Below are 14,076 nucleotides of genomic sequence, written 5' to 3' on the forward strand. Positions count from 1 at the left end.
TGCTGGTATTACGGCCGTGCTCTCAAATCGCATGAAGGCGATGTGGATGCAACTTACCATCACATCGCATCCACAAACAAGTGCCCTAACCACAACCTCTGCCCAAATCTTGGTGCCGGCACAATGCTGCTACAGCCAGAGGAGAACCTGTGCCAAAACACAGGTACAACTTGCCCAAGGAAGTAGCTGAAGCACTACTGACTGTGTACAAGCGCCTTTCTAATAGAAGCTTGCTGGAAAACTCAGAACTCCAATGAGAGTTTTCACTCTGCGATCTGGAGTTTGGTTGCCAAAGAAAAGCATTCGTCACTGTTTGCTGTGGAAGCTGCAGTTGCTGAGGCAGTCTAGCAGTTCAACACTGGCAAGCAGCATTCAGCAGCAGCGATCCTAGGGGAACTCAACATGAATTCGCCAAAAACTGGCTCTGGGAGAGCAGCAGAAAAGGACTTGCGGTGCAGCCTCATCTCTACAAAGAGGCATGTAGCTTTGGGTGCACTGAAAACAGGTGTGAAACAAAAGCACAAAGACAGAATACACCCAGACCATTCACTTGGTGCCTACTGATGGCTTTTGGTGCAGTTCTTTCAAGCTTTTTTAAAAAATAAATCAGTTGTGACATGTTTTTTGTTGTTTTCTCAAAACCACAATTTTGATGATGATGCCGTATTGGAGGTGCAATATCTCTGCTTCTACTTGTGCTATCACTGTAATTCTTTCTTTTTAAGAAAGGTACGGCTGTATAGAGTGCAAAATTACCAAATAACTTCGTTGCATTTGTTAGAAAATAAAAAAAAAAAATGTTTTTTTTTTTTTAGTGGTTAGATGGATCAATGTCAATGAAGTTTGCAATGTTCTCATTTGATATAAATTGGGTTAGAACACCATTTTTGCTAATTTGCATTCTTTGTTAGTTAAAAAAAACAAACAAAAAAAAAAACAAACAAAGCCAGCGAAAACCAAGACACTTCAAGTTTGTTAGTTCCACATCACTTTCATATGTCACTTTTTATTATGCCATATATAGTAGTTTAGTAAATAGCTCATCTCCAAGCAAATAATGAAAAAAAAAAGGTGAATTTCCTCAATCTCTATAAAGTGATTTACTCTGCAAGAAAACTGAATGTATATTTAAAATGAGCACATTGAGATACATCAACTCGGCAAGTTTCATCAAAATTAATCATTAGTTTTGAACCGCAGGGTCCCCCCTTAAAGCATAGTCACTACTCCCAGTGTTTCAGTAACAAGTGTAGTACGTTATTAAAAGTAAGATGACTCAACAGAAAATAAATTATTCATTCAACCTTGCCCAGCTTCACATCACTAGACATATAGAAATTGTGAATGGTGGGGTCCCGACACTGCACAGTGGGTTATGAAGGACGCTGTAGTGGAGGACTCAGGATAAATTTCGACCACTTCGAGTTTTTCAACACTTCCCAAAAGCACAGTACATGAGTGTTTTTGCATTCGATCATCGGAATGCGGCCGCAGCAGCCAGGAGTTGAACCTGTGACCATGTGCTCAGCAGCGCAATGCCATAGTCCCGGAGCCACCGCGGAAGATATTAAGAAATTGTGTGATTATTGCTAGTGAGCACATTTAACTAATAAATTTTTCTTTCAATTTAATTGAGAATTGACGCACTGAAACTGGTCAATGCTCAAGACATTTCCATGGAATTCCAAGACTAGCACCAGTTTAGGAATATAAATTAAATTACAAGGTTTACTGTTTCAAATAAACAGATGGGCTATGAAAGATTCTTTAGTTGGGGGCTCCTGATTACAGGTCTTGCCCACAAAATCTAATGTGCCATGAACACGCTCGTGTCCGATTTATCTTAGTCTCATAGTGTATGACGAAGGCTTTCAGGAACATTTATAACTGAGAATAGAGGGGCCAATATGGTTATACACACAATAAAACTGGGCTCTCAGCACACACTTCAACTAGAAATTTGTCCTGCCACAACAGCCTAGTGGCTGTGGCATTGCACTGCCGAGCTCGAGGACGGTCACGGCCATGGCGGGTGCATTTCGATGAGGGCGAAATGCAAAACGCTTGAGTACTTAGATTTTGTTGCATGTTAGAGAACCCCAGGTGGTCAAAATTAATCCAGAGTGCCCCACTATGGCATGCCTCTCAATCATATTGTAGTTTTGGGATGTAAAACCCCAGAGTTTGATTAACTTGAAATTTCAATTCATTGTCATTAATTTGTGCCCGCCATTTTTAACTCGTGCAATAAAAGCAACACAAACCAGAGAACAAACACCTGTAGAAACTATCGTGGGCTGACCATTGACATGCCTGTCAACCTAGCAACATAAAAACTCGGGAGACCGCCGCGCGCGGGAAGGAGGGGGGGGGGCTCAAGAAAATGTTTGACATTCCCCCCCCCCCCCCCTCAAAAAAAAAAAAAAAAAAAAAAAAAAAAAAAAAAAAAAAAAGAGAGAGCGAACAGTTGCTCACGTCACAGGCGCACGTGGTACAGAATCTATACTTGTCGCCTTTCCGCAAAGCGACAAAGCACGGAAACTCAGTCGTATATGATCTCAGAAAAACTTGCAAGTACTTCTTGGCTTTTGAAAGCGCCATCGATCGTTCCAACTAAACTCAAAGAAACACAAAGAGTAGTTCGGCGTTCCGCACTTCAATCGACAACCTGACAAAGCCAACTGAAGCCTAGCCAGGGTTCGTACAGGTTTCTAAGGCGAAAATTCAAGGATATTCCAGGACTTTCCAGGACCTGTCACAGGTTTTTCAAGGACTCAAAGTGGCATCCAAAGTAGGATTTCTTTACTCTAACATTTCCAAAAATGACTAGTTTCATTGCACTTACAATAAATAAATGTATATCACAATTGTAATAAAAATGTCTAGCCTTGATAACTTCTCAATATCACAACACAAAATGAATGCTTACAACAGCGGCTAAGATTTCTCCAGTATAGGCTGGGTAAAGTTCACCAAAAATATTTAAAACATTCAGCATAGGGTTATTGCACTAAAATAAAAAGAAACAAATGTATATCACAATGATGTTAATGTCTAGCCTTGATCGGTTGCAAGTTCCCAACAATGTCAAAAAAGTTCACAAAACACAATGAATGCTCCCAATAGCTACTCTGACTTCTCTAGTATTAACTGGGCAAGCTTACCGCACATTTCCAAACCATTCGGTGTAGTCTTGCTACACATCCATTATATTATAACAAATAGATGTATATTGCAATTTTGTTATGTCATGTCTTGTCATTTTGTCATGCCTTGTCTTGATCATTTCTCAAGTCCGCTATATTAAAAGTTAACACAACAAACACTCAACAGCTGCTCAGGTTCTGCAGCATTAGCTGGGTTGGTTCATCAAAGATTTCCAAAACATTCAGCATACCACATTTTCTGGTGTATAAGACGCGTCTTTTTTTTCTTAATTTTTCGTCGGTGCGTCTTGTAAAACGGTGCGACCTATGTACGATTTTTTTTTCTTGCGGAAAAACTGCCGTCAAAATCGGATCCGATGTTATGGTCACGCGAGGCGCGCTGGTTGACTTAATTGCTACGGGTTCTGTGCGCGCTATCGAGGTGCCGAGTTCTCGTGATCAAGTTCGGGCCTGAGCGCCGTGCGAGAAGGATGGTGCAGCAATGTAAGCGGCGGTAGGCCGACCGTGAGTCGATCGACCGCGAAGTCATCGCATCTGCAGATCGCTTTCAAGATACGGCACGTGCCGCTGCGCAAACTACGCAGTTGCTCGGAGAGTACAGGCAGTCCCGCCCCCACCTCCTCCCTCCCGGGATGCCTTCCCGCTTTCCTCCTTTGTGCGCGATTCGGCTCACCGTCGCATGCTTTCACTTGCACATAATACAGCATACAGCGCACGGGGAGGATGTTATCGCCTTTGGACTTTATACGGAGCATCGCGGCAACCACGACGGCAGAAATGCGCCTGGAGTGGAAATATATGGCACCCATACGCTTGCGCGTGACCCGCGTTCAAGGAGCGAAACGTCACTAACTTTTTTAAACCGCTTACCGAAAGAACAGGTGCGTCTTGTACACCCGTGCGACTTATACGCATTTTTTTTCGGAAAAACTGCCGTTTTGAGGGGGGTTCGTCTTATACAAAGGTGAGAATTATAGAACAGAAAATACGGTAATGTTATTGCACTTATAGTATGATAAATAATATTATAACAAACCTCCACCCAAAGGCACTGAGCAACAGTGGTAAAGTTGCTCTCCACTATAGCTCTCTTTAGCTTCAATTGCTTCACCTCGCACGCAAGAGTGAAAGTGGCACAAGCCAGACCATGGAGCCAGACCGACGGGCGAGGAGTGAAACGAACAATAGATAGGGTGAGGAAAGTAGCGTATTAACCCTCCCAGCCGAGCCAGCACCGAAGCGCGGCACCGGTCTCTCGCTCCGTTCGCGGTTTGACGCGGTGAAGCCTTTTATTTTTTACGTGCAGTTCTGCAAAACGGAACCATGTGTGCTCGCGCCGGCGTATTGTTTCTGAAATGGGGAGTTCCGTGCCGATCTACCACAGAAAGGAGCTCGCAATGTCGTTATCAGAGTGCATTGCTCACGAAATTCCAGGATTTTCAAGGAAGGAAAAAAATTCCAGGACTTTCAAGGGCCTTGAAAACGCACGTTTCAATTTCAAGGGTTTTCAATGATTTCAAGGACCTGTACGCACCCTGCTAGCGCACCCACGATCAAATAACGACTGGATTGCTATAAACCCGCGAGCCAGCCCGAGACGAGCCAATCCGGAAAATTCAATATCGCAGCGTTTGTCGATTGCTTGCGTTAGGGTGGCTACTTGCATTCGTGGTCGTGCCGGCGGCCGCTACTCGATTCAAGGTGCATGTTGGTGACAAACTGCGTCCGCGCTGCTTTCCCGCATGGTTGTATTACAGGGCGTAATAGAATTATAGCAATAGGGCGTTAAAATTTCTTTTTTTTTAAATGCTGTGCTGTGGCGGCCACTTTACGGGAGATTTGAAGTTGCGTCCGTACAGTCGAGATGTGATCAAAATTCAGGAGAGTTGGCAGGTATGTATTGACGATACATGGCAACCATGACATATTTACAGCTCCTGAAATCACTTCTGGCACTTGCAGTACACAAAAGCATGGCCTTTGAGATAGGCTTCTGTTACTCCCAGCAGAAGCTGGTGGGTGTGCAAAAAAATGGTGGGTTTTTTAGGGCATCACCAGGCATCACCACATGCAAGGAGGTGGCTACTCTTGCATCATACATTCCTGCGAGAGAAAAAATGTGGCAATGCACTCTTGCTCCCCTGTGCCTCAGTTGCTTTCCTCTTTAGGACTGGGAAAAAGGTCTATAGAGAAAGCCATGTAGCAGGCTTTACTTGGTACTATATGAATAGTAATAAATTATTTTTAAGCTACTTTTGTAAAAAGTGCACTTCCTTGATCAGAACTTCAAACTGCAGAGCAAATAAGTAAACCAATAAGCAAATAAATAAAAATGGCAAAGGATTAATTTATCTCACTGTTGCACTGCCAAGCATCACGCTTCTGTTTCATCAGAATTTTATCTGACTTACTAACAGTTTTTCTGATGCATTCATTTCAGTACTTTTTTTCTATCGAATCATTGCAAACTGTTAAATTCTGGCAATATGTCTACAGTGAAACATCTAAAACTGCCTATTATACTTACTGGCACAGTGTGACTGGATTTCGTAAATTTTTTTTTTTTCTCCACGTGGGATCATAAGGACTAAATCCTGCACTACCTGGCAAGAGAACAACAATCAAAAGTGGCAGTTACAATAGTTATTCTTGTCTGTGCTACCAACACACTAAGTCCAGGCCTGTGTTTGATCTAGGACAGATGAGAATTACATTTGTGCAGCTGTTCGAATTTTGTAGCTGGGCACAATGAGGAGAATAAAAAGATGAATATAATTGATGACCATACATGCAGTAAAGCTGAAGAAAAAAAGAGAAAGAAAACCTGCAAGCAACCTACCTGGATGCAGGCGTAAGGACAGTGTGGGCACTTGTATGGCTTCGTACCGGAGTGGCGCATTTTGTGCCGGCGCAGTGAATTGTGGTCTCCCGTGCGGTACTCGCACAGGTTGCAAGCAAATGGCTTTTCTCCTGTGTGCTGGCGGAGGTGCAGTTGCAGCATGGCCTTGCGCGCAGACATGTGGCCACAGAACGAGCACACATATGGCTTCACCTGCAATTGTTTATAGGCTAAGTCCCTACTGACATCAGTTGCCATAATATGAAACAACTGAAATCGCTATAGTTATGACCAAGAGTAAGAACATTGGCAACATCATCCATTAAAATCACATAAGAGAGCAAACCCTACCCAAGAAAAAATGCAAATGTAATGAAGTCAGTGCCAAACATAAAGCAGTCAAAATCAGGCATACAACTACAACAGTGCAACCAACAGGGATAAGGATATCACAAACACCTTTGACTTGCCTTCGAAATTTTGGTTGAAGCTTACAACTATGTTACCAGCTAGCACATACTGTGGACAAGCTTCTCATCCACTGGGTAGAAAAAGAAACAGTTGACTCCCCTTAAGACAAACACGAATGGACCATGAAAACATGGCAATATTATATCAACGGAGGTGGCCCACAGAAACTGAATTCCAATATTCCAGGTGTACCCTAATAAAAACTGTACACAGGGGTGGAACTGATACAATTTGTCTTGGAACACTCCTGGGAGCAGGTAAATTGCTGTTTTGGAGCAGGCTGGGAGCAACTAAAATACCATTTCAGAAGAGATAGAAGGGGCATATCAGGCTTTATTTCACATTAGTGGAGTATGTATCATATTTTAAAACTTTGAACCTGATAACAATGTTACAAAAAGAGGCTCGACCGCCTTGCACCATTTGATTTGAAATAAGGAACACTGGTGTGCTAGGCACTCAACCGATTTTAATGACATTTGTTGCATTTGTGAAAGAAAGTTAAATTCTAGCGACTGTTGGAAGCGGAATTTTGATTTTAAGCCTGAATTGTTTCAAAGGAATTTTAAAAAATTGGCAAGGTCAAAAAAAAAAGAAGCATGACATTTACAAAATTGTAGCTCTGCACCAAAAACAGATATTGCAGTTCTGTAAAGTGCATCCGTTAGAACATCGAAAGCGGACAAATTTTATTTATCAATTTATATCTTACATGAACTTGTTACATTGTTTACAAGGGTTTCGCAAAAGTCACACTCACATAATAACTGCCTAATGCAGAGCCGTGTATTATACAGCATAGACCACTTATAACGTAACCGCTTATAGTGCAGGACCGGATATAGTGCGGTCTTTTCAGACTCCCACTAATTTTCCCATAGCACTCCATGTATACACGTATCGCTTATAGTGCAGTTGCGGGAAACGAAATACCGGTTACAGTGCGGCTGCCTGGGAGTACGGAAGTCAGCGGAGACGGCGAACGCTCCCCTCAAACGGGCACCCCAATGAATGCTCAAGGAAGAAAGAGTGACGAAGTGGAGGAGAAGGGCACGTGGTGCGAACGAACATCCAGTGAGGCTGAAACCAGAATCGAGTGCGAGTCGTGAAATATCACGGAGCGCATAGTGAGCGAGGGCCACGAAACTGCCAACGCTGGCCACGGCAGTAAACGAAACTTCAGGGAGCAGGCGGCCGTGGAATGTGAGGGACCGTGGAATGTGAGGAAGGAGGGCGGCAGGGAAGTGGATTTCGCCTCGGCAACTCCGCCGCTTCGCTGGCTCCCCTCGCCCTCCCTCGTAGCTCCCTCACTTTCGACTGTCACCGTGCGCGCCCGCTGCCGTGCAGGCGCAGCCGCTCCAGCCGGCCCGGCGCCCGCTCCCCGAAGTTTCGTTTTCTGCCGTTATTGAGAAGCGGGCGTTTGCCGGCGTGGGCAGTTTCGTTGGCCGGTCTGGGACAGCGCCGCTGCTTCCCTCTGTGCCGTAGCCGCAGCGTGCAAGGTTAACACGTGCCTAGAAAGTAGAAGAAGCATAAAGGAGAAAGAAGGGTTCACTGACATTTTCTACGCGTGGCTACGGTAGCGTGGCTGAGACGTCGGCACGTACACGCATGTTCCGGCACAACGCAGAATCGGCGACCTCGCCATTTGAGAGAGGGTCAAATTTCCGCCGCGTTTATTTTTCTTTTTTCTTCTTTTTTTTTTGTTTTGTTCGCGCGCGACATTGAGGGGTCTCTCCTAAGCTTTTACTTTATGGCGGCGCCGGAGCAATGCCGGTCGGAGGCGCCGCTGCGTGATTTGGTTCGAATTAACGAGATTCGACTGTCAATTGAATGCAAACGTTCTAGCCGCATTCCCTGAACTGTTGCATACGCGTGGTGGCTCGGTGCACATGTTTTGCATATGTGCGGGCCTTGAAAATTGTTGCTTTGGTTATAGTGCGGTACCGCTTATAGTGCGGATATTCGCGACTCCGGCGACATACGTTATAAGCAGTCTACACTGTACATAAATATTGTCCGCTTTAGATGCACTATTAGATATAATTTACAGAATTGTGATATCGTTTTTTTCATGGCCGATTTCCATAGTTGTAACTACATAGTTTCGTTTTCTGAAAAGTAGCTATGTTTGACAATATTTATAAAAAGATCTAGGGCCTAAATCATTGTAAACTACATAGTTTAGTTTTCTGAAAAGTAGCTATGTTTGACAATTTTTATAAAAAGATCTATGGCCTAAATCATTGTAAACTACATAGTTTAGTTTTCTGAAAAGTAGCTATATTTGACAATTTTTATAAAAAGATCTATGGCCTAAATAAAAAATCTGCTTCCACCAGTCACTAGATTTAAATCTTTTGTATGCAACAAATCTCATCAAATTTGGTGCAGTGGTTGCCGAGAAAAACGATTTCTTCTTTCCCATGTATTTAGATAGGAGTCCACGAGCTAAAGCTTCCTCTTCACCCTAGGATGCTGTAACTATTACACGCGCACTCTACAAGCTGAGCCGCTACAGCTGTTTATCCGACTTCGAGATAGCGACAATGGCAAGTAATGAAAACGTGCGAGCGCGGAGAAGAGGCTAAATAAAGGCCTGCCGCTCGCTTCCGACGCCGCATAGCTGGCTACACGCTAGCTGGTGCGCTCAAAACGACCCTTACACTTTCACAATTGTACGCTTAGTTGCAGTTCTACGAAATACCAGGAGAATAGTATTTACTTTAGGCCATTTTTCAGTCCTTGAACTTCCCGGCGCTACCGGCGCACAATGATAGTTACCATCAACTTCACCAACCACCGCGTCTAAAAAAAAAAAAAAAAAATGGCTACAGCCAAATCGTAGCCAGATGGAGCTAGCCAGACAGAAAACGAGCTTGCCTAGTAACTGAAACCGAAACTAGCCAAAGTGGCCTTATTTGTAGTAAAATTTCCTCTATGGTGCAGTGGGGCGCAGGGCTTCATTTTTGGTGCAATTGGCGGGCGGTGGAGCAGTATGGTGCAGGAAAATTCAAATGGAGCAGGATGGTGCAAATAGAGCAGGAATTCCGCCCCTGTGTACAAAGAGAATGAATGAAATAGTGGCATTAAATAAAAACTATTGCAATGTCAATGACTGAGCATTTTCTTGTTTTGTTCGAGCCATTCTGAAAATTTCCCCTATTCCCAATGCGCAGATCAATGCAGAAAGACAAAATCTGACATTTCTCCTAGCTAGCTCAAACATTTTGAGTGCTGTCACGTTGTTGGAAAAAAAGAGAGAGAGAGAGATTAGGATAGCCAAAGCACTATAACCTGCATCATATGTCAACACTGCTGGTTCATGTGGTTCCTGGACTAAGTCCTCACTATGACCGTCAGCCTAAAAGGGCCCCTCGAAAACTTCTGTTGCCTTTTAGCTTTATTTTTTGGTGCTTATGCAGTACTGTTGTTGCAAATGTAAACTACTACTGCTACAAGCCCAGTTGTGCTCAGTATGTGACCTGCGAGATTGCCACACAGACTACTTCAGAAGCCTTAACTGTTACCAGCACTGGCACTGTTCACACTGTAGTGAAGGAAAGGACTAACAAACGCTCTTGCATCTGTCGCTGTGCGCGCGATCAGTGTTCGTGGACTACTGGTGCGACCTCGATGGTGTGAGACATTAGTGTATTGTAATAAATCGCCATACTACAACACCATTGATGCACTCACATTCATGCCTGCACAATGCTACTCTCACAAACACAGTGACTCTTAAGCCTCAGTGTTTAGCAGTCACTGCAGCAGTTAGGCTCAACCAAACAATACATGCACAATGGTTCATGTTAGATTATTTTGTTTAGTCCCCAACATTTGCGGCAAACAGTACTTTCATTTTTAATCTGTGCGTGTGTCGGCCACTTGCCTTCAGAACTGCAACGTCGCCGTCCATGATCATGTTGATAGCGGCCGCGGTTTTGTCTGCAGTGGTTTCAGCAAACAGTAGTTTCGTTTTGACTCGATATACATGTCGACCACGTGCCTTCATAACTTCGTAGTCGCCAACCATGATCACGTTGATAGCGACCGCAATTTTATCAACAGTTGCAGCAAACGGTAGTTTTGTTTTGACTACAAGGATGCCGTTCATGATTGCATTGATAACGGCTGTAGTTTCGTCTGCAGCGGTTGCGGCAAACAGAATTTTCGTTTTGACCCAGTGCAAAGCTGTCCATGATGAAGAGCGCCGGCTACATCATGATGGACGGATAACCTGTTGGCGACCAGCTCATTAGCAAAAAAACAATCTGGATGAAAGTGCAGTAGTGAAAAGAGTGACTAAGATGAAGATGCACGCTGCGCTGCAAACGAAGTCGCGAGGCCTTTGCTGCTGCGAGTGCTAATCAGTCACAAGATCATGAGAATTGCAGCTTCCACACTGCTTTTGCTCAAAATAGAAACAAGATCTGCCGATTCAGTAGATGAAAGTGTGTTGATGTATTAATGATCATTTGTTTATCGTTTTCTTGATACCCTCGATAATTCAATATTCGATTAATCCGGCCTTTTTTCGGTCCCGTGAAAGCCAAATTAACGAGATTTTACTGTACCTACACATAATCCCACACATAACATAGATTCTAACACTGCGTGGGATCTGCATACATTTATTTTTTCTTTGACTTTGCAACCACAGAGTGAATTTTCGGCACATATGCACCACTAAGTGTTAGCCATGTGCCTGAGGTTGTTTCAGCAAGCCTTTCTTTCTTCAACATGCATATAAGCACTGTGCAGAATTCTTTTGCCACTTGCCTATAATAGAATTTTCTTGGAAAAGCCTACCCATGGGGGAACAGTTTATGCACCTAGTAAGCACATTCTTAAGCATGACACTACCATTTTGGTCAAAAACTGAGAAGGCTGAGTCGACAGTGAATGAACTACTTTCAGGTTTTGGTGCAGGTCTTAACACAGGCAAAAAGCAAATATGACACATCTGCAAATGCATGACAGTGAACATATACTTACATATCACATGCAAATGGTTTAATATTTACCTGCATCAATAAAAATGTGCCTACCAGAGCCATCTATGTGCACTGATGAAAGAGGCATTTGGGATAAAAACTCAAAATCACAATATTTCCACAAGTTTTCTGAGAAAATGCATGTTACAGATTTGTCCAATGCATGTAGCTGCTTCTAATGCACTGCTTTCCAGATAATGGACATGTTCAATTTAAGTAGAATTCGTCTTAACAGTTCTGTCCCTGTCTACATGGAATGAGGCCAGCTACACACACACACACAGAAAGAGAGACAGAGACAGACAGACAGACAGACGACAACATCTGGGGCGCTATAACGTAAAATGATTCCAAACTGTTTTAAATCGAAACTCCCGACGTCAAATTTACGCAACCACCGACGCAAGCATCAGGCCGTGACCCACAGCGTTGTCTGAACAACCCAATCAAACACTCTCCTCATTTATAAGAGGTCACCATTGTTCGCTTTCAAAACCAATAACATTGCTTACACTCAGCAGTTTTTCTTATCTAATTGGCTGACAAGAGGCAAGGAGCATGCTCTAGTGGAGAGGGTTTCGATGGGGCCGAGCCAGCACAATGAAAATAGATAACCGCATGAAGAGGGTAGTGCCGGCTTCTCCTATCGGTCCGCTTCGCCTTACTTAGCTTGCGGTGGCTGGTCGAAAATCGTGGCGGCGTGCAACAGAAGAATAAGAATGCCGCTAAAACGGATCCTCAGCAAGGAAGAGTTGGCAGAGCGATGTTGTACGCATGCCGAAAGGGCTCGATAATGTTTTGCTGCCACGTAAAAAGGTTCATCATGCGCAAATAAATACACGCTCACCGGCAGATGCGAGTAGCGAGGGCCTGAGCGATCGACTGGCAAACATCTATTCCTTTCGGAACGGCGCAGTCTGTGGCAATTTAGAAAAATTTTCAGTTTTGTTCGACATATTAATGCATTTTTTCGAGTACACGTCACTTTGACGTGTTGAGTTTTCGCGGTTTTGTGAGGTCGCGTGACAGACAGGCAAAGTGGGCGTAGCCAGAAAACATTGGACCAACAGCAGAGGGCTAATGATGAAAAGGCATCGAATCAGGAATGATTATTTTTCTTTTGTGCGGTTTAATCATGCATAATCAGTGTGTACACGTTATATCAGATGGGGAGCTATCGCGGTTTTCGTGATGTCGCGTGACAGACAGGCCAAGTTGGGAGTGGCCCAAAAATGTTTTGACCAATCGTGGAGACTGATTGGAGAAATTGGAATCAAAATAGTTTGGAATCATTTTACGTTATAGTGCCCCTGTACCCAATGCCGGTGGCACTAGTCCCTCCTTGACATCGATGCCAATGCTTTACTTTGTTGGGTGTCTTCTTTAGTGGTAAACATGTTTTCCATAAAATATGAACTATGCCAAAAAAAGTCCTGACATACCATATGTGCAACATCCTACATTTGACACAGCTCAGTGCTTCACGTGTTCACAAGACTTTGGCATAAGTAAATTCAACAAGATGAACTGTTCAGACAACTAATGTTACGCATCGGATGCTACTTGCTTCATTTGCATCCTTTCAGCCTTGTCAAAATTACGTCAGCGAACCCACAAAGGCCAGTATGAGCATAAGAGAAATTTGTTGTGGTTGCTCTGTAACTTGTGGCTATCCTCCAAAATTTGTAAAATGCAATGCAGTATTCAATAACACCCTGACCATTATCATCTTCACATAGTAGAACTAGATCTAAAAAAATTATTCATTCTAATTCAGTACTGAGGCACTAATTTTACTTTTTATTTATTTATTTTTTTACTCATGGGACTTCTGGAATAACTAAGCAGTGCATTTTGGTTCTGTAGCTTTGGGTACAGAGGCACGACAAGTTTTTCCGCACCATACAACAATCAGAAGCATGCTTTTCATTTTTGACACTGCTTCCCCAAGTCGTTAGTGAATAGCCCAAAAAATGAAACTTTTCAGAGTCTGGTTGTCTGTATGGTGAAGTCTGCTCACCATCAGAGTCACTACTTTGTATGTAGTATTTGATTGGAGAGCTTGCACTTCACTCCTGAACATAGAGGCTAGATCCAATAACTTTCAAGAGTGTAAACCTTTGCTGCTCCTTCGACATCTTCACATAACTATACTTAGAAGCATGGTTGCAATTTGCTAACAACGCACTTAACCCTTTGCACTACTGGTGGTACACTGGCTCTGCAACCCTCTGGAAAAGGTCAGCCTGTTTTTGCAAAACTAGAAAGCAGCTGCGTGTGGCCTTGGTGAGCTTCTCAGTGTGTGCTCACCGGAAATTCCATACAAGTGCCTTTACTGTGTGCACATTTTACACATGGGGAGAAATGAAACCCTTTTATGGACATGAGCTCTTAGATGCACTGTCTCTGCTTAGCTGTCGATGCAATGCACAAGTGTGCTCGTGAGTGAACATCCAGATACCACCAAAAAACAGTATTTGACCTTGTTTTTAAGAAAAAAATGTCTTTCCAATGAACGAGAAAAGGGAGAGAGAGAAAACTTTTCTTTGATATTAGTAAAGCATTACATATGGTGCATAAGTGCCATTCCAATTCAACATAGACA

At 43.3% G+C, this 14,076-nt stretch overlaps 1 protein-coding gene across 1 annotated transcript in view; it reads right to left on the reverse strand.

The window, feature by feature from the left end:
- LOC119436207 (zinc finger protein 142-like) overlaps window positions 1-14,076 on the reverse strand; it is a 169,250-nt gene that overhangs the window by 36,236 nt on the left and 118,938 nt on the right. The window contains 1 exon segment of the mRNA XM_037702991.2: window positions 6,007-6,219. Within this exon segment, the coding sequence (XP_037558919.1) occupies window positions 6,007-6,219 (213 nt within the window).

This window comes from Dermacentor silvarum, chromosome 1 (genome assembly GCF_013339745.2).
Source record: "Dermacentor silvarum isolate Dsil-2018 chromosome 1, BIME_Dsil_1.4, whole genome shotgun sequence".
In the NCBI taxonomy this organism is placed as follows: Eukaryota; Metazoa; Arthropoda; class Arachnida; order Ixodida; family Ixodidae; genus Dermacentor; species Dermacentor silvarum.